Source organism: Ursus arctos, unplaced genomic scaffold (assembly GCF_023065955.2).
Source record: "Ursus arctos isolate Adak ecotype North America unplaced genomic scaffold, UrsArc2.0 scaffold_7, whole genome shotgun sequence".
In the NCBI taxonomy this organism is placed as follows: domain Eukaryota; kingdom Metazoa; phylum Chordata; class Mammalia; order Carnivora; family Ursidae; genus Ursus; species Ursus arctos.
The window spans coordinates 82682401-82701643 of record NW_026623089.1 but is presented as its reverse complement, the minus strand read 5'-3'; the positions used below and the strand labels follow the sequence as shown (position 1 = coordinate 82701643).

The window sequence follows — 19243 nt, the reverse complement described above, 5'->3', positions numbered from 1 at the left end:
GGGGCCAGGCGGGTACCCAAGTGTGAGGTGGGGCACACGTCTGTCTGCCCCTGCTGTTTCATCCGGAATATGGGTCCAGGGCAGCCAGACCTTTTTATTACATCCTATTTCTGCCAGCATGGCTGAGCTCAGATCTGAATTAGCACAGCATTGTATGAATACAGGATCGTAAACTGTGAGCACCGTGACTCGAAGCGTGGGGGCGCCCGGGACGGACAGATGGGTGGGGAATCAAAGTGAAGTCCTGCCACGAGTTCTCTAGGATCAGGAGATTTTAGGTGCAGAATTCTTGGAAATCCTGTGCGCAGTAAATACCTGCACGTACTAGCGCGTACGTGTGAGGTGGAAGGTGGCTCTCGAGGCTTGGGGCGGGCACACTTGCCCACCAGCCCCGTGGAGCCTCGAGCCTCCCAGATGAGTGACCCGTTGGCTTAGAGTGAAGATTTCCCATCTCTGGTGCAGGACCTTTCTGTCCTGCAGGATATGCTCCCACCAGAACACTTCCCCTGAATCTCTCAAACTCCATTCGTCCCTCCTTCCCTGGCCTTCTGAGCACGTGTATCTGTAGTGTTCTTTAGAACACTCGTTCCTGGACTCTTGTGCCTTTTCCTGTGTTTACCTTACCTGCCAGTGGGATTTTAAGCTCCTTGAGGTCTGACGCCGGTTTGCGTTTGGCCTGTTTTCCCGACATCCCCTATTTGGGAGGGAGGGACAGGGAGCCTCGTGGAGTAGCCACCTGCTGGCGGGCCCTGTGCTGCCACACTCTCAGGAGTGACTTCACAGTCCCTTCACAAGAGCAGCCCTTGGAGGGACGGCCTCTTCCTGCTTACAGTCGGAACCGCAGCTAATCGAGTAGCTTGCCGGTGTCCGCTCATTCAGCAGATTCAGCAAGGACTTAATGAACGCCTGCCGTGTGCACGGTGGCCTTCCTTAGAGTGTGGTCCTCCAGGACAGTGGCTGGGGGGCAAGCTTGCAGGGCAGCTCGCTAACTGCGGTGCTCACAGGCCTAGGGCGTCGGGGGACTGTGAAGCCCGGTGTCTCCCGTACGTGCACAGGGACACACACGCTTGTGCACGTATGTTCACAGATGTGTAATCTGTCCAGTCCAAGGTGATTTCTCAAAGGAAGTGAGAAACACTGCTAGTATCATGGATGCTTTCAGCTTGGTCAGACATGTAATGTGCAGACATGTGGGAAAAGATAGAAAATTAAACCCGAGTAGACATGATTTAAATTTGGATACATTAGTAAATGTAGTTAATTGTTTGTTTTTCCGGGGTGCTGGGCTGTCTTCTGTGTTCATTTAGGTGGCTGTAAATGGGAAACATATACTGCTCTATGCCCACAGGATTAGCCCAGGGAAGATAGACACTCTGGGCATTTATGGCAAAGTGAATGTCCACTCAGTTGGTTATAGCTTCAGCTCGGTGAGTACCCTTCCACAGCCTGGGGTCTTCCTCGACGTTGTCTTCTGATGAAACGGTAGGAAATATCTTTAACGTCTTCTGCTAAGATAAAAATACTGTAAATGTTTCTGTCGTTAGTGTATTAATTTCTTGGAAGTAAATCTTTCAGACCAGTAGTGTGCTATGTATTGGCCAGGCCTTTAATGTCTATAGGATCTTAAATCTAGCACGCTTCTAACAACAAAAGCGAAACCCAAAATAGTAACTACAAAACAAAACCAACCCTTTTTAACGGGGCTAATTCCTTGGAGTACAGTGGAGGATTTCTCCAAGACCGATTCCTAGAAGTAGGAAGTCTGAGTCAAAGGGCATGTGTATTTTAAGTTACAACTGATACTAGTTGGAGGGCTGGTGAGCTCATCCTCCAAAAAGCTTTCCAACAACGTACAGTCTCAGCAGCCGTGCCCGTTCACTCACATTCTTCTTGATGCTCATTCTTAGTCTCTGTAACGCTTGCCAATCTGATAGGGGGGAAGGACCCTAATGTTAAGTACATTTTTGGATTATAATTTTCAAGCATATTTTCGTGTTTAGTACTATTTATAATTCTTTTTGCTATGTCAGGGAGGTTGTATTTAGAATTCTGATGGATGTTAAAAATTAATCTTATCTTCAGGATTTCAGAAGTACCCAAGCATCTACTCTGGAACTGACAGAGATAAGTAAAGAAAATGTAAATATTAAATCTTTTAATGAACTACCAGTTTAAAAATGTTCTTTTAGTTGTCGTGTAAATCAGGTGGCAGGCAGGCAGAGTTTTATAAAATTGTTTTTGATGTGAAAAAGTATTTTTAATATTAATAGGCTGGAAGTCAGCATTTGAAAACTAAGGCATATACTTCTGTCCCAGGCACTGTAAATTTTGCAGATGCTTGAGCTCTCCGTGTATCTGCCTACTACCCACCACTCTTATGTTAAAAAACCTCTGTTGAAGAGAACTGTCACACGGTATTTATAAATACTGACCACAGTGCATTGGCACATGAACTGCCACATGCATCTTTTCCCTGGTAGGAACAAGTACAGTCTAAACACCGAGTCTTTGTTATTAATGGAGAAAGTGGTGCCTTAGTGATCTTGGAACATGTGATCTAAAAGATGGAATACAATATCTTAGCATGGTGGGAGCACCTTGGAAAGAACAAGTAAAACATGTCCAAAGTTCACGTGTAGTCCTACGAAAAATTATTTATGCTGGAGGATACAGGTTTCAGGTGACCAAGACCGTAAGCCTGTATCCCCAGCCTGAGTAGCCCGTCACAACTCCTCAGCACACCGTCAGGAAGTGCAGGCTCTGGCCCTTGTAACCAATAAGATCTGACTGCTCATGTTATAAAATGTAATTTTTCCCTCTCAAATGTCTTCACTTTGGTTTCTCTTCCAATAGGTACTGAAGTCTGACACATCACATTTTGTAAGTATTTTTGCCTAGGTTATAACATGGAACATTTTATAAAATCACCCAGGACATGAACAGTTGAAACCTTAGAAGACAGCTTCATTCCTTCCCTGCCTTACTGCAGAACTCTTTCCCCAACAGCCTAGTAATAGAGGAGACATTTCTAAAATCGTACCCAGAACTGTCTACACCAAGAGCAAAGGTTCGACTGCCAATCATACTCTTACTTGCGCCAAAATACTACCTACCAGCTGTTTGTCAAAGGTTTGAAGAGCCAAAAGTTTTCTTAATTCTATATAACCAGTTAAGTTTTAATTAGCTGATAATGTGTAACTTCTACCCTCAGTAGAAGCCCAAAGCAGCCCCTCTGCATTTCTGTGCTGACCCCGAACGGAGAAGAGTCAGCTGGGCATCAAGTCTCTGGGCTGCGTATTTCTGGAACGCTCCCACCTGGGCTGCCCCCCCCGCCCCCAGGCAGAAGGTGCAGCACGCTGCAGAGCCCAAGTGTAGGCGACCTTCTCAGAGCGTGTTTCACTCACGCAAGGGATTTCAGGCCCCGCTTCATGTTTACTCGTTTCCTCCTCTGAAATGCTGTGAGTGTTCACCGTGAGCCAGGCGGTGCTGACTGCTGGGGCTTGCAGGGCAAGGCCTTTAAACATGGCCTGTGTCTTCGGACAGTTTTCCCATGAGGTCACTTTTTGCAGGCTTCCTAGTGCTGTGTTTTCTCTTCAGACTCTGCCATTCGCTGCGAGGTTGAACTCCCCCATGGGCCCTGGACGAACCGTCTTCATTAAAGGAGAAGTGAATAAAACTGCCAAGGGGTCAGTACCATTGTTATCGGGGCTGGCGCGAATACTTGCCACATGCATCTCTTCCCGCCTTATACTAAGCCCTGACAGTCTTGCAAGATGGGAGCAGGACGAGGGTCCTGGTCCTCACCGGACATGTGAGACAGGAGAGCAGGGGGAGTCGGGCTGCCAACCAGACTGCTAACAACTAGTTGGGGGTAGAATCAGGACCGAAGGCCAGCGTTTTGAGCCAGGCTTTTTGTGGCCGGACGAGAGGTGGCGTTTTTGTCTGAGAAGCCCACCAGTGCCTTAAAGAACTCCAGGGCAGCCGGGAGGTCATGTGACTTGTAAAATTTCTGCTTAAGAACCTTTTCTGAGACGTTCAGACTTCTGAAAGCTTGAAATGAGCTATTTCCTGGAAGGCAGTCACTTCCAGGAACAGAACACTTGTAAATGTTAGTAGTACTGCAGGGGACTGCCTCCTCCTGCGGCCTGAAGCTCGCACCTGGGTTACTTGCTCTAACCCTTCAGTTGCTTCCCACCCCGATCTGTAGCCTCAACACTGATGTTCCAGTTTTTTAGGTTTTTATTTTGCAAAGAGCATATTTACTTCTGTGGAATGCTAACTCCGAATTTGAAATGTTACCTTCACCTGCATTCCTGTGTCTGTGTGCACACGTGTTTTGTGTAGTTGTGATCAGAGCTCAGTTCGGATTGTTAAAACTGCAGAAACCGCACTGCTGTCTTCTACTTAATTTTTTTTATTCTCTCAAAAGCTTTAATGTTAACCTCGTATCAGGAAAATCAAAAGATATTGCTCTTCACTTGAACCCACGCCTGAACAGTAAAGCATTTGTAAGAAATTCTTTTCTTCACGAGTCCTGGGGAGAAGAAGAGAGAAATATTACCTGTTTCCCATTTAGTCCTGGGATGTACTTTGAGGTAAGATGATCTTATGGGACAGGACAAAGAATCTGGGAGGAGGGGTAGGTTCCTAGCTTAATATGTGGAGATTGCATGCGGCTCTTCTTGGGACAGAGTCTGCGTTGTAAAAGGAGCATTCAGAATACAATCAGTATTCTGATCAGCAGAAATGGCACAGCCAGGAGGACACCACATGATTAGCAGCAGAATGTTTACTATACGGCCCCATATTAGTTCATTGGATTTTTAACAGGAACCTTGCCTCTGGGAGGAGAAACAGGTTTAGGATAATCTTAAGTGAACATGAAGACACAGGAACCATAAAATTGCTCTGTCACCTGCCATCTATAGCTTTAGGTGGCAGTCCTTTCTTCAGGTTAGTCCTGTTTGTATATATTCAAGGAAAGAGATGTTTAGGTCCTTAGAACTTAAAGACATATGGTCCTGAGTCCCCCAGATGTGTGAATATTATGGTCACACCACCTTTCCCAAAATGTGTTTCTGGATGCTGAGCAGACAACAGTCTCCTGGACATGGATGCTGGGTGGTTGGCTAGATTCACTCACTAGCTTAGGTGAAGCACTGCCTCACATGGTCATTCAGAGTCACTGACTTAGGTCATGCTTCTATATTTTAAACTGTCACATGCTCTGCACCATTGAGTGGAGTTCTTAAGAACTCATCAAAACTAGTTGTTAAAGGCAGGAACATCAAGGCCGAACAGAAGATGGCAACTGGACCTGCATATATATTCATAAGTTCCTGGTACGTGGAGTAACAGATGTGACCTAATCGTAGGAGGTTCCCTGGGAGGTGTGGATATTGGTTTGGAATTCAGAAGGATGTAGGAAGGTCAAGTTAAAGGTGGGTTTTCCAGATTGAGGGGATGATTCTAAGTGGGGCGGGGGGGAGTGCAGCACAGGGGTTTCTTGGCTTGGCAGGAGTCCAGGTATAAAAGGTGACTGGGGGGCTCACTGGAAGGAGACAGAGGTGACTGCTCCAGAAGGAAGTGGATCCTTGGGGTTGGTGACAGGAAGTCAGTGACGTAACTTGTTCTTTGAACCGAGCCCCAAGTTTGGTTCTGTATTAAAATGGAAAAGGACAAGAATTCTTTTAAATAATCACTTTTTCATTTTGTTAATTTTCTATCTCAGGAACAGTAATTACCCTCATTGGTAATGAGTGGTTGGACCACTGTTTTTAATTTTCTGTAGTGATAGGTTTTTCTCTGCTTCAAACTCCTGCCCCTTTTTAATAGGTTTTCATTGAGATTCTCAGATTCTATTATGCCATTAGTTTGATTTTAACCAGTATTTTCTGTTCCTCATTGTTTCAAATTCATTTATTCGTTCTAGCTACTAGTGTTTTAAAAAACCTTTGTTTTGTAATTTTTTTATCAAATTATGATTTGTGCTAGAACATCAGATGTTGAGGGATTTTGTTGTCCCGTGTTTTCTTGTAGATTGTGGGTCTTTGCATGTTGTGTACTTGTTGGGCGGTAGCGTGTTTCCCGGGCTGCAGACATTTCCCTTCCATCTGTAGGGCAGTGGCGCCGCACGTGCTCCGGTACCATGCGGGTGACTGATGGACTCTTCCCGCTACTCCCCTCCACGCTCCTTCTGGGCAGGAGGCTGTATTTTGTGTTTTCTTTTGAGATTTCGTTAAACGTTACATTATCGAGGGTCCCTTCCACCTGGTTGAAACTGGGATTTCCACCCCTGTTGTGAGGATGACAGAATCCCAGGTTATGGATATTTTCCCCAATTCTCTATGTAGCCCTGAAGCCTTTGCTTCTGTCAGTTCGCTCTTTCATCCATGGAATTTCCCCTCGCAGCCACTTTCACTAGTCTGAGCACGACAATAGACAGACTCTGCAGATGTAGGTTTGGCCTCGGCCTGGCCCGCGGGGGCCGGAGCCGGGCGAGCAGCAGGGCTGTGCTGCTCCTCTCTGCTCTGCTGAGGCCTTGACGGAGGGAAGAGGCATAAGGGAGAGAACACCATGCAGGAGAGAATGCCAAACTGGTCCGTTTAGTGGGAGTGGAGAACAAGTGGAACTGTGCCCAGATCGGCATCGGGAATGTGTTATCAGAAGTACGCGTTTTAGGTGTAAAAGTGATTTAAAAGGACTGTAGTTTCTTTTGGTTTTCGCTGTTTCGAGTTTTAGGCAAAGACAACTCTGAAAGGCTCACACCAGTCATGAATCTGAATTGAATCTTTGCCAAAATACTAATTCCTCCACGGAGTCACAGAATACTGAGCTTTTGGGAAACAGAGGGAGGCCAAGATGCGGTGAGCTGGGATGGAAGTCAGGGTCACCGCACAGCAGTGCAAACCTAGAGAGTGCCCTAAACTTCTGAAGTTTTTGTGTCCTTTTCTAAGACCTTAGAGTTTAAGGTGGAAGAGTCATGACCCAGATCCCTTGGGTTCCAGCCTGTAAGCTGGGACCCGCTCCTCTGTGCCTGTCAGTATGGCAGTTCTCCTCCAGCACTGCAGTTCCCAAACATGGGCAGGATGGGGCAGGGGCACACTTTGCCAGGAGCAGCGGGCAGGACAGGGCACAGCAGAGGTAAGGGGCTGAGGGAAGGCAGGCCTCAGGCCCTGGGGACGGTGTGAGGCTCCAAGCATACTTGGTCATTTCCCTGAGTGCGACAAGGCAGAAGGTGCTACTACCAGATTAACGTCAGAGTCTTAGAGAAGTGAACAGCAGCAGGCTGGGAGAACGTGTCTGCCTATAAAGCAAACCCAGGGGGTTACTTTTTGATATCCTGTTAGTTTAACTTTTGTTTCTTGCACACTGAGAGGAGCCACTAATGTGTGTGCTTTCCTTCCAGATGATAATTTATTGTGACACTAGAGAATTCAAGGTTGCGGTAAATGGTGTCCACAGCCTGGAGTACAAACACAGATTTAAAGAGCTGAGCGCTATTGACACGCTGGAAATTGACGGAGATATGCACTTACTGGAAGTAAGGAGCTGGTAGCTGCTACGCTTGCTACAAAAACTGAAATACAAATGGCTTATGTAACACTGGCCTTGTTAAAATGCATCTATTATTATACTGTATGTATGTATATACACACACACACACATATATATCTATATATCTGTATCTATATATATAGTTAAAATGAGCTTGCATAACATGAAGTCCTACTAGGTGTTCTCAGTCCTTGCCACACAGTGTGGCTTTGTCTAGTACAGAATAAGGAAAGTTGAGGCAACAGCAACTTACAGTCATTATTCAGGCCTTTGTGTTTGCTCTCCCACCCTGGCCTCTTCTTTTTTAAATCTGCTTCACATTCAGCAAGTTTTCTATTGATGTAGAAGCTAATGTGCATGGAGCACTTATTTTTGCCAGCACTGTGTTAGGAGCTGGGGATAGAAGTATACAGCGGAGCATAATACCACTCTGTTCCCTGGTCTCTGGAACTCAGAATCTTCTACGCAGACATTAATTGCATAAAGTAACTAGAGATAATTACTCAGCTGTGAAGTCACCTACATACTAATTTACACCACCTCTTCAGCGATCACTTCCATACCCAAAGATCAGTCAGATCCCATAATGGAAATGACTGATGTTGCCTTCCATCGGGCAGTTTCCTTTAGCATGATAAATACCTAGCTCTATTAGCTGTAAGCATTGCCAAATAATTAACACTGTGAAATCTGAACACAGCACAAAGATTAAGGCAAAAAACAGCAAAACAAAACCAATGGTATTAAATTAACTTTCAGTCTCAAGGCCACTAATGTCTGTACCAGTAAATGCTGAGATTACCTGAATTCAGGGTGAGTCCAAGGTCTTATTTTAAGGTAGATGATTTCAACAAAACAATGTGAAGATTAGATTTCATGACTGTTCATAAAACAGGTACTATCAGAGGGTACAGTATATCGAGACCACTGAGGTAGAAAGAGGTGGCATGAAAGATCTGTTGCCTGTCTGCCTGCAAACAAGCCCTGCCCCTCTGCTCTTCTAAAGATCAGTCCCTCATCGTTAGCCATGGAGATCAAAACATTGTTCTACTTTAAGTGATTAAAATCAAACCTGTATCAGCAGGTTAAGGTGTTGCATTTCTGTAATTTTTCCTATTACTCTTTGAAGCAAGTTGGCAGGAGTTCTTTGTATAATTCTTACAGGTCAGATCTTGTTACAGGAATTTTCAAAGGCTTGGGAGTGGGGAGGTAGGAAAGCTGAATCAGTTTGATCATTTTATCCTGTTAAATTGCTGGGCTGAGTATGCTGCCAGCATTTACAAATATTTTCATTACAGATTTGGGTTAGATATTATTTGTACCCATGTAGCAAGAAGACTTACTTAAGCTATCTGATTTTTTACAACTACGCAGTGTAGAAGCTTCTGGCACTTCATTCTCTTCTATTCCTGTTAATTTATTACGTTGCATCTTGCCAAGCTCATGGGGGGTGGAGGGGGTCCTAACTTTCATTGGGAAGGTTGTAGAAGGAATCCCCCAGGCTCTTTTGTTCCTTTATAAAGAACATCAGAGGGCATAACAGACATGGAGACCGCAGGCCACTCCGAGAAAAATAGAAGCCCACATACGTTGTTTTCTCTAACACCTAAGCATACTTGATGTTTACTCTTGTTTCACATGGAGGTATTACTGAAGACAGAATATTAACGTGTTTTGAAAAGAAGCTGTTATCAGACATTTCTTAGACGGGAGTGTGCATTCCTAGCAAGCCGTATCTCTAAAGCTACAACTTAGCCTTTTGCTTCTTTGTCACAGTTCTGCACTGAATTTTCTATGTTAAATTAGAACAAAAGCTTTCAAACTAAACATTCTATGGGACAGTTCTGAGATGCTTTAAATTTTTTTTTAAAAGGCATAATAAAATAGATTTAATTTTTTTTGAGCCTTTAGTTCACATGACATCAGAGATTAGAAAACTTCAAAGCTTTGAAGAAAATCTGACACTTTCTCATACAAGTTATTCTTGGATTACCACCAGTGGAAACGTGATTACTTCTAGTCCTGGAGGAGCTGTGCCACCTAGTGTTTCTTTTCTATTTGTGGTATCTGCCTACACTGCCCACTGCCTCGGCCCCGCAAAGAAAGACTAAAGTTTCCCCTCAATCACAGTCCTAAGTGGGAAATGCATTCCAGAACTAATTCCCTGTGGCCAAACACATAAAAAGTAAGGCTGAAGCGTCCTCTACCCAAAACAGAAAGTATTCCAAATAGCTTTCCAGTCCGAAGCGCTGCTGCCAAGTGCTGGCAACTATTCTTTTCTTCAGGAGCTACCGAGTGAACTCTCTGACATGGATACCATGTACTAAGACCTCCCTCTCTGGAAGAGTTAAGGTTTGACAGTCTAAGTGAGGTAAACACGTCCGTTACAGCAACAACTTCAATCAGAAGTTCAAACATTGTCCTAACAAATGTTTAAACACACACAGCAGTCTGTATACAAATACCAGCTGTCATTTACTCTTACTGCAGTTCTAGGAGGGGGCCGGAGAGGCTTCTGTGGGAGCACAAACCAGGTGGGAATTTTATAAAGGAGTCCGCAGAGGTGTCAGGGTACCAAAAGTAATATGGTACCAAACACCCAAAAATAAAAATATGAAAAATACATCTGACCTCTGAACAGAGTAAGAAACACCAAAACCCCAAAGTTTTAGAAGTAGCTCTGGAGCGGCTCTCCCAGTATAGCTTCCAGTTGCTGAATGGTCTTCTGGCACTGACGTTCTACTTCTTCACATTCATCTGAAAAACAAAAATAAAAACTGAAGCAATCTTCTGCTTCAATTATCGTTTGTCTAGTACTTCAGATCTTGCATTCTCTGGCCGTTCAGTCAAAAGAGGGAAAGGAAACATCAGTGCAGCAGAGAGCATCGTGGAGCCCTCCTCTCCATGCCCCCTTCTTGGTCTCAGACCCAGAAGCTGAGTGAGACAGAGCCCCCAGAATAGCGGTACACTAACGAAACTTCCCAAAACCCGGTGATGCACCTCGTCCAGGACATAAGAAACCGAGCCGCACGTACTTTCAGAAAAGGAGTGACCCATTAGTATGAAAAAGTATTTGTCTACTTGGCTCCATCTGCCCTGCTTAGTAAGACCTGCACCGTTGTGTATCGGGCTGTGTGGCGGCACATGTGCCGTACGTCCACAACGGCACAAACCTGGATTCACACCCCACTTCTGCCCGTCACACTCCATCAAATTAATCCCTGTGAAGCCTCTAGCTTCTTCCTTTATGAAAACAGGGACGATGGCCTACAGCCCACCATGAGGATTCGATGAGCCCCTCCACGCAGAGACGGAGCAAATGCTGGTCATTAGGAACAGGCAGTTCATCTGCAATCTTATTGGCACTGAACGCTCTGCAGCAATGACCCTAGGTCTGCGGACCGAAATCTTCAATCATATTGATGTCCAAGGTTGGCGAAAAACCCTAGTGTAGTCGGTTTTTACCCTCACACATACTATAAACAAAGTTTCCTATGACCCCAGGGCAGTCCCCTAACGCACTCCCCCACCTACTCACAACAGGAACTCGGCCTCCTGGGCCTGCAGCGGGAGATGCGGAGGATGGGAGCTAAGGGCTCATCGCTTTCTGTCCACATTTCCGTTATCACTGGGCACATTTTCACAGAATTTTACTGTAATTATTTCTGAGTAGTTTAGGAATTACCTTCCATCAACTCAGCTAAGAAAGGAATGGACTCTGGTAGCAAAACAATATAATTCTCCTTTAGTTTTTCGGCCAGTGCTAACACAGTAATCAGAGCAGCAAATCGAACCTGAAAGGGATAAAGAGGTGAAGAATGAGGATTTTTAAAAACCCCAAAAAACTAGTATTGCTGTATTTATATCTTATGACTAACTTGAGACAGTCTCTGACTTTTTAAAGTAAATGTTCCTTCACATGAGTTTGTTTCCATTCTGTCCACTCAACTTTCATCTCGGAATACCAATTTATTTAACAATTTGGGCTCCGTTTATAATATGAGCAACCTTCTACAAACCAGTGTTTTTTAAAGTGTTTTCTATCTAGTACTGTAGGGCTTAATGTGAATGTTTTTATAACTTTTTTTTTCTTTTTTGGAGAGAGTACACACATGGGCGCACACAGGTGGTAGGAGGTTGGAGGGAGGGAGAGAGCATCTTAAGCAGACTCGCGATGAGCATGGTGCCTGAAGTGGGGCTCAGTCTCACGACCCTGAGATCAGGACCTGAACCGAAATCAAGTCAGATGCTTAATCGACTGCACCACCCAGGGGCCCCCACATTTTCCTTTAAAAATAAAATAAAATACTACAAACTCAAGAGTGTCATTCAAATATATGGGCACTGGAACTCACTGGCTTCCTGCCTGTCGGAGATGACGCTGGCCTGGCTGAAAAGCATCCCTGGTCACCTCAGGCAGGACCCCTCCCTCGGAACCCTGTGTCACTGCTACAGTCGTGGGAGGGACTGGGCGCTGGCTCTGGTCTCATGCTCAGCAAAGAGTTAAAAAACAAAGTATTATGATGTTCCAGTCTAGGAACTTAGAAAAAAGTTTGGGGGTGTCTCTCACATGACTGGTCTACGACAAGTAGTGCAGAAGTAATGCAAGCAGTCGGCTGGGCACTGTTAGTGAGTCACTTTTTTTTTTTAAATATGTTATTTATTTATTTGAGATAGCAGAGTGAGAGCACAAGGCAGGAATGGGGATGAGGCAGAGGGAAATGCAGGCTCCCCGCTGAGCAGGGGGCCCTACCAGGGCTCAATCTCAGGACCCTGAGATCGTGACCTGAACCAAAGGCAGATGCTTAACTGATGGAGTCACCCAGGTGCCCCAGGGATTCGCTCTGAAATCAAAGCTGTTTGATTTCTAGTTTTTCTTTCTAGTTTCGGATCATTTAAAAAATAATTGGATACAGCAAAATGACTTATTTAAAAAACATCTGTTAACTACCTATGTTCAAACCAGACTAAAATAAATTTCATGCTACAACTTTGTAAGAACCTGCAATTTAAAATTTGGGGGCTTCATGAAAATAGCTTCATTGTTCTCTGTTCTAAGAAATAAATACTATGAATTTCAAGTACGAAACCTTTTAATAAAACTCTGGTCTGTTTTATTCACTGAGGCTCTTGTATGATAGAGAAATGGTGATTCACTGCTAACCAGTTTGAAAACACGGACACTCAGGCATGGAATTTTCATTTCCACTCATTCTTGCGCAGGTCAGTGAGCGTCAACTGCCACTACTTACCTTTCTTATTCCACAAAATCCTAAGCCTGATAAATACAATGGAGGTAATACGCTGCTCTAACTCAAAGGAATGTTGTGCGGACAAACTGAAGACTGCCTCTGGGAACACAAGGACGTGTGAATGGTGCTTAAGGAACATGAGGAACTACACCTTCCGGTTTTTTCAAAATTTAAAAGTATTTAGAAAGTGTTAGTACTTATGTCTAACACACCATGGGGGTGTGGAGAGGACTTCTACTATTTATAAATAGCCTTTAAGTAAAAACCAAAAGTTTCTCAGGCTCAAACTTCTGCCTCATAAGCAACCTCTAGTTCTAAAAGACAAGCAGTGTGATCCTACATCCTTGACTGCTTTAAGGTTGTTCGGCTTGTATGAACACACGCAGCTCAGGTGATTGTCACCCACAGCTCCTACCTTGGGTGAGGAGTCTCTCGTCTTGAGCAGAATCTGGTAGTTCAGTGGTTTCCACAGAGAGTCATCTGCCATGGCCACTGAGAACTGCGCGAGGCAGGGGATAAGGTGCGTCGTCACCCGCTCCTGGAAGCGTGCATCCCCTCCCAGCCTGTTTTCCAGCTGTGAAGAGGGAGACAAGGACTTGGAGCAATGGCAGCAGGCTCAAAAACCAGGTGTAATTCTAGTACTCTCTCTGGAACAAATTTACCACCTTTTGGACCTCAAACAGACTCTCCTAACCCTTAGCATCACCCTTTTCCTCCAGAACAGCTGAGAGGAGTTCTTCCAGAGAACAGCCAAGTCCTCAAACATTCTCGATAAATCCAAGTTTAGAAAATTTAAAATCTAACCATGATACCCTCTATCACGCCTTTCATTTGAAAAATTCAAAGGTAAAACTTGGTACACGCCACTATGAAGAGAAGTTCTTTCCATTCAAAATGAAAAATCAATTTTGAAATAAAAATTTCATTAAAAAAAAAAAAGCCTGGAGAAGAAAACCCAGCCGCTGTAATTTTCAGTAGATATAAAATCTAGTAACACTTTAACAGGGATGGCGGCTTCCTCGTTTGTCAAAAAAAAGATGGTCCTATTTGGTTACCTGGTCCACCAGGGGCATCATCAAAGCTTCTGCTCTCTCTTTACTGATAAAGTGCTGAGTATCAAAAAGGAAGATTTTATATAAACAGTTCAAAATAAACTGTAAGAGCAAGCAGCACTTTTCAGGGTCCTTGTCAGAGTCAAAAAACGCTTCATCTGTAGATAGGGGAAAGTAAAAGTGAAAAAAAAAATGATTTTCACGATTTAATCTCTAGTGTTTAAATTCAAATCACTTAACACCACAAACCGAAGGGTATTTTTTTTTTAAATCAATTATGGGTCTTTATTTTTTAAAATTTTTTGTTAGTCACCATAGAGTACATCATTAGTTTTTGATGTCGTGTTCCATGATTCATTAGTTGCGTATAACACCCAGTGCACCATGCAATACATGCCCTCCTTAATACCCATCATGGGTCTAATCCCATTCCCCCACTTCTCCCCTCTGAAGCCCTCAGTTTGTTTCCCAGAGTCCACAGTCTCTCATGGTTCATTCCCCCTTCTGTTTACCCCCCCTTCATTCTTCCCTTCCTTCTCCTACCCAAAGGGTATTTCTAAAATGATACAGAAATCAATTAGGATAAAGACACAAGATGAATGGCTCTCAGATATGTGACTCCTTTAAGAGAAGATTCTCAATTAAGATCACTTAGTTTGGCAAGTTCAATTAACAGCTGTCAAGTGGGTTGCTCATCAGCAGGAAGGAATATACCAACCTGAACACTTTACAGTTACTTTCAATAACTTATAGTTAACACCTGTGTACTTCATTCTTTCTCTCCCAGGTGAGTCAATTGATCATAACATGTTCTTATTACCCTGAAACAACTACTTCAATGCCTGTCAACTGACCATGAAGTAAAAACTTCACCTTCCTTATGCTTGCTGTACTGTGTGTAAGGTACACAGAGCAAAGGGGTCAACCGAACTGGAGTTGGCTACCAACCTGTTTTGGAGATGTTCACCTGGTTCAAGGTGTCCGCAAAAGGCTTCACCAAGTGGCCAGCAAACAGAGTAAAAAGCCCTTTCAGCTTTTCGGCAATGCAATCCGCCAAGTTGTAAAATGTCAACAGTCTGTCCTTTGGCGCATCCTCTGTTTTAGCCCAATCAAACAGCTACAAAGATAAAGCAGTAGTAGTTTATTCTATGTACCTTGTACCACTTATATCTGAGTACAAAGGAGATGTGGAAGAAAGCTTACCTTGAAGAACAGGGGCCTGAATGTGACTTCAGAAAGTTTAACAACCATGGCTACTAGACAGTCAATGATACAATTTTCTGTTTTTCCAATCTCCTCCAGATCATTCTGAAAACAGAAGAGCTGACCTATTAGCCAGATTACTAACATCTGGCTCTAAATAACTTTCGCAAGTAAAACAGGTTACACAGCTAGATTTTTCTATGGCTCTTAAACTGGCAGATCACTTTAGGGTTGGGGGAAGTGGAAATAAGCTTACTTCAGAGTGCTGTGCTCGGAAGTCCAGGGCTTCCAAGAAAAATACGGTTAGCTGAGACTGATGGGAGGTGAGCTCTTCCTTCTTCATGACCCCAATGTGCTCTTGCAGGATGCTCATGAACGGACCCATGTGGTTCTACCAGTAACACAGTAAAGAAATGTGCCAATTTTTAATATTCTTAGAGTTCATTAATGCGTTCATCAAGGTATTAAATAATCATCCTCTTCTTTAAGTGAAAACTTAACGATTTCAGTACCATATCTCCCTTCTCCAAAGTCTAATACCCAGTATGATCTAACCTTCCAGTTCTTCTCAATTTGCTTGTACGTTCTGTTGATTGCAGGCAGTAAGACTCGGGGTGAGAGAGTGGTAGCCAGTGTCTTTTTAAGGGATGTGACGCGGACATTAGCTTGTGAGGCAGAACCCATTTCACTAGTGATTTTCTCCAAATGAACCACCTATAGGAATATAAAAAGACTGATCAAAGCCAGTATGGGAACTCACTGAGCACGTCCGCACACTTACAGAACTCAATCCAGACGTTAGTGGTTGCGGAAAGCTCAGTGCACTTCAGTTTCACACAGAATTCCTTCTAAAGCCAGCCTTGAACACCTGAAGAGAAAGATGAACAGATGCCTCTTTCCCAAGTGGGAGTCAGGGATGTAGGTAAATGGTGAAAGGCAGAAGGACACAGAGCACTCAGACTTTTTTTTTCTTTTTTTTAAGAGGACAGGAATGCAGAGACCATGAGAAGACTCAAGTTCTTCCTTACTAAAAAAATCTAGAAAGCTCCTCAGATGTAGTGGTCCCTTTCTGTAAGAAGTCTACTTTTAAGTCCTGGCTATAAGCTGTGTGAATCAGCTAAACAATTTTCCTCATGGCAGTGAAGGCTCCTAATCTCATAAATGGCAAATTACCAATACAACAGAATAGACCAAGGTTCAGTTAGAAATGCCACTCGCCCACTGCCTGTCAAGGAGCCACTGAACTGCAATAGAGGAATTCTGCTTTGAAAGACACCTTGGGCTTAAAAAACCCTTCATGTTAGAAACAGGGCCCACTAGTTTCTGCAAGAAGTAATAAAAGGCAGCTCTACCAGCCCAGTGCCAAAAACTCCTTGGGGAGGGGAGGCAGAAGAAAGGCAATAAAACACATTCTGCAAAATCAAAAGAGACGAGCCTTATAAGAAAGCAATAGCTGGATCCATGTCATGATCAAGCAGGTGGGACGATGGAAGAGAAAAAGGGTACGCATTTTTACTAAAAAAAAAAAAAAAAAAAGACAGCTTTTCAGAAATAAGAACCTTCCTGCCAAACAGACACTAAAAACTTAGAGAATAAAGTTGTTAGGTTTGTAATTTTCCCCTCCCCCCCAGAAAACATGTTGAGGTCACTGTGGCTCACCTGTGACAAGACCCCTTCTAGGTAAGGGCTGATGAAGTGTGGGAGGGTCTCCACAACCTTCTGCAGGGCCGCCAAAGCACTGAGCAGATAGACCTCGCCGGAGACCAGCTCGCTGGTGTTTTTCATCGTTGTCAGTAATGACGGCATTAGGCTAGAATTAAAACATAAGAGTTATACAGTAATTTTAAGAAAAAAGAGAATGGAGTAGAAGTCATGAAAAAACCCAAACAACTGTGCCCGCTTCATCACTTCATGGCACAGCTTACAAAATGGTGTCTACATGTTATGAAACCAAGAGCAAGAAATCTCCCAGTACCCATTGTCATGCAGTCATTTTTAAAAATAACAGGGTCTCTCAGTTTAACCTTTGCTGTGTCAGGCGCCGTGTGAAAAGCCTTACGTGCATGGCCCCGCCAGAATCCTGTGCGGTAGGTACCATCGGGTTTAGAGATGGCAAAGCTCGAACAGACTGAGCAACCTGCCCAGGGCTGTGCAGCTGGTAAATACCAAAGCCAAGGACAAAGTCAGGAGCATCCAACTTCCGGATGTGGGCAGCATGATGCAGCTTTTGCCCAAACAGATGGGCCCCTCTACAGGGGCTTCACCCGCTACACTTCCTAGTTACAGCAGGCCAAAGCGGAGTGAAAACCGGGCGACAATAAACATCATAAAGGGAAATGAGAATGTTGTGGGTTTTAGCTTGAAGAAAAGATCACATCTTTACCAAATCTGATCTTATGTAACTTTTACTCAGAGGCAAAACAAGTCGCTAAGGTACTATCTTTCAACATGTACCACAAACCCGACGCGACGGTTCCCATCCCAGGTCCCAGTCAGCACACCTGGGAAGCTGGGGGATGGCCAGTGCTTCCAGGGTGGAGGCCACCTCAGCCACACACAGCAGAGCACTTCCCAAGACATTCTTGTCTTCTTTCGTTTCCGGTGCAATCAGTCTCACTGCAGTATTCAGCACTGGGACAAAATGCTCTGGATTTTCTGCACCAAAATTCTTGCATAAAAGTTTCAGGGTATACAACGCTGTTTGTCTGTTTATTGCTTGTTCTTCTACTGACTTTTTTTTATGCTGCACGATGGCCAAAAGGACTGGAACCAGTTTGAGGAAACGATAAACCTGAAGAGGTCAGCCAAAATTTTCATATAATTAAAGCCGCAAAATAAAATACTAGAGTTCATTTTTCCACTTTTACTGCTTGAGACTGCCTAAATGGAAATCAGACCAAGAGGTCCCATGCCACCCAATTCTACAGAAGCAACTGTTTCTCCATCTGCTTTATTTACCACTGAGCCAGTGAATGTGCTTGTGACCAATTTTGGACACATTTATATAAGGCACCCTACCGGTGTGGAGTAGAAGAGGATTAGAATTATGCTAAAGAAGTATGCTAAACCACCAACGTCTGGTCCGTATTACCAAGAATTCCATTAGGCTGAGATTCCATTCTAAGAACTCTTATCACAATTCCTATTAGAATTAACATCACATTTCAGAAACACACCTCACAGCATTACGTTCAGATAATGATATACTTCTTTAAATTGTACCACTGGACGACCTTAAGGAAGTTCAGTGCAGCTCTTTGATAAAGCAGAGAATGGTAATTGGGTCCAGCGTACAGACTTCACTTACAATTTTCTTTTTCCAGGAGGTATTCTGCTGTAGCTTATTGTTCAAAAGATCCAATGCTTTCCGGCGGACAGATGGCAGCGGGTTATCTAGTAGCCCCCTGACCACAGCAACGAACGTCTCTGTGGGCAGCAAGGCATTGACCTACACGGCAATGAACAAAAAAACTTTTAAAAAAGGAAGATCCACTCAGATTAAGACAGTTTTCTATTCACTGCAGAGCTTCTAGGTTCCAAGCAGTTACAGGTCCTTTTTCTTACTTCTAACATAATCCTTTCAGGGCGGCATCACTAACCACATTCACTTCCAGAAGAAAAAAAAACAAAAAATCTGATGCTAAGAATAAGTGAACTGCCCAAAGCCTTGTAGTTAGATTTTGAAGTGATCCTAATGTTAAGACCAGGATATTTCCAACAGCCCACATGCTCTACCCAAAGAGGCATTTTTCTCCTACTCCAACTGAATAAACTGGAACTTAATATAGTATTAGATGACTGAATATTCAGAGCATATTTATTAAGACACACGTTCTCATAATTGGCAGGGAAACAATCCTTTTTCAGATGATTTTCCTTCTAGCCATCAAGAGATTCTTTTCTAAGAAAAACGTGAGCTGCACTATATTAAGAAAAGTCTACTGCTAAGTTTATTCTTAAAGTAAAACTTTGTACGTCAGATAGTATCACAGTAACATAAAAACAGCCAACAAAACACAGCAGATCGGGAGAATGAAAAGCTACCTTATCTAACGTGTCGTAAGCTTTGCTCAGTAGCGCCCGCCAGAACTTCACAGTTAGTGTGTCTGTATTCTTCTCCATGGACTGTGCTACAGCATTAATATAGCCAAGAACTGTTTCCAGCAACCTGAAACAAAG

The 19243-nt window shown here is 43.7% G+C and overlaps 2 protein-coding genes across 5 annotated transcripts in view; one reads left to right on the top strand and one right to left on the bottom strand.

The window, feature by feature from the left end:
* LGALS8 (galectin 8) overlaps nt 1-12659 on the top strand; it is a 35944-nt gene extending 23285 nt beyond the window's left edge. For all 3 annotated transcript variants that reach the window (XM_026504025.4, XM_026504023.4, XM_026504024.4), the window contains exons 5-10: nt 1308-1427; nt 2083-2139; nt 2854-2880; nt 3598-3686; nt 4430-4595; nt 7409-12659. In XM_026504025.4, the coding sequence (XP_026359810.1) occupies nt 1308-1427; nt 2083-2139; nt 2854-2880; nt 3598-3686; nt 4430-4595; nt 7409-7558 (609 nt within the window). In that variant the 3' untranslated portion in view covers nt 7559-12659. The remainder of the gene's footprint in view (nt 1-1307; nt 1428-2082; nt 2140-2853; nt 2881-3597; nt 3687-4429; nt 4596-7408) is intronic.
* Nucleotides 10014-19243, bottom strand: part of HEATR1 (HEAT repeat containing 1) — a 52916-nt gene continuing 43686 nt past the window's right edge. For both annotated transcript variants that reach the window (XM_026504022.4, XM_026504021.4), the window contains exons 34-45: nt 19109-19232; nt 18372-18512; nt 17566-17855; nt 16724-16874; nt 15620-15778; nt 15321-15455; nt 15065-15169; nt 14810-14978; nt 13865-14019; nt 13225-13383; nt 11243-11351; nt 10014-10314 (exon numbers count right to left, since the gene is read on the bottom strand). In XM_026504022.4, the coding sequence (XP_026359807.1) occupies nt 10226-10314; nt 11243-11351; nt 13225-13383; nt 13865-14019; nt 14810-14978; nt 15065-15169; nt 15321-15455; nt 15620-15778; nt 16724-16874; nt 17566-17855; nt 18372-18512; nt 19109-19232 (1786 nt within the window). In that variant the 3' untranslated portion in view covers nt 10014-10225. The remainder of the gene's footprint in view (nt 10315-11242; nt 11352-13224; nt 13384-13864; nt 14020-14809; nt 14979-15064; nt 15170-15320; nt 15456-15619; nt 15779-16723; nt 16875-17565; nt 17856-18371; nt 18513-19108; nt 19233-19243) is intronic.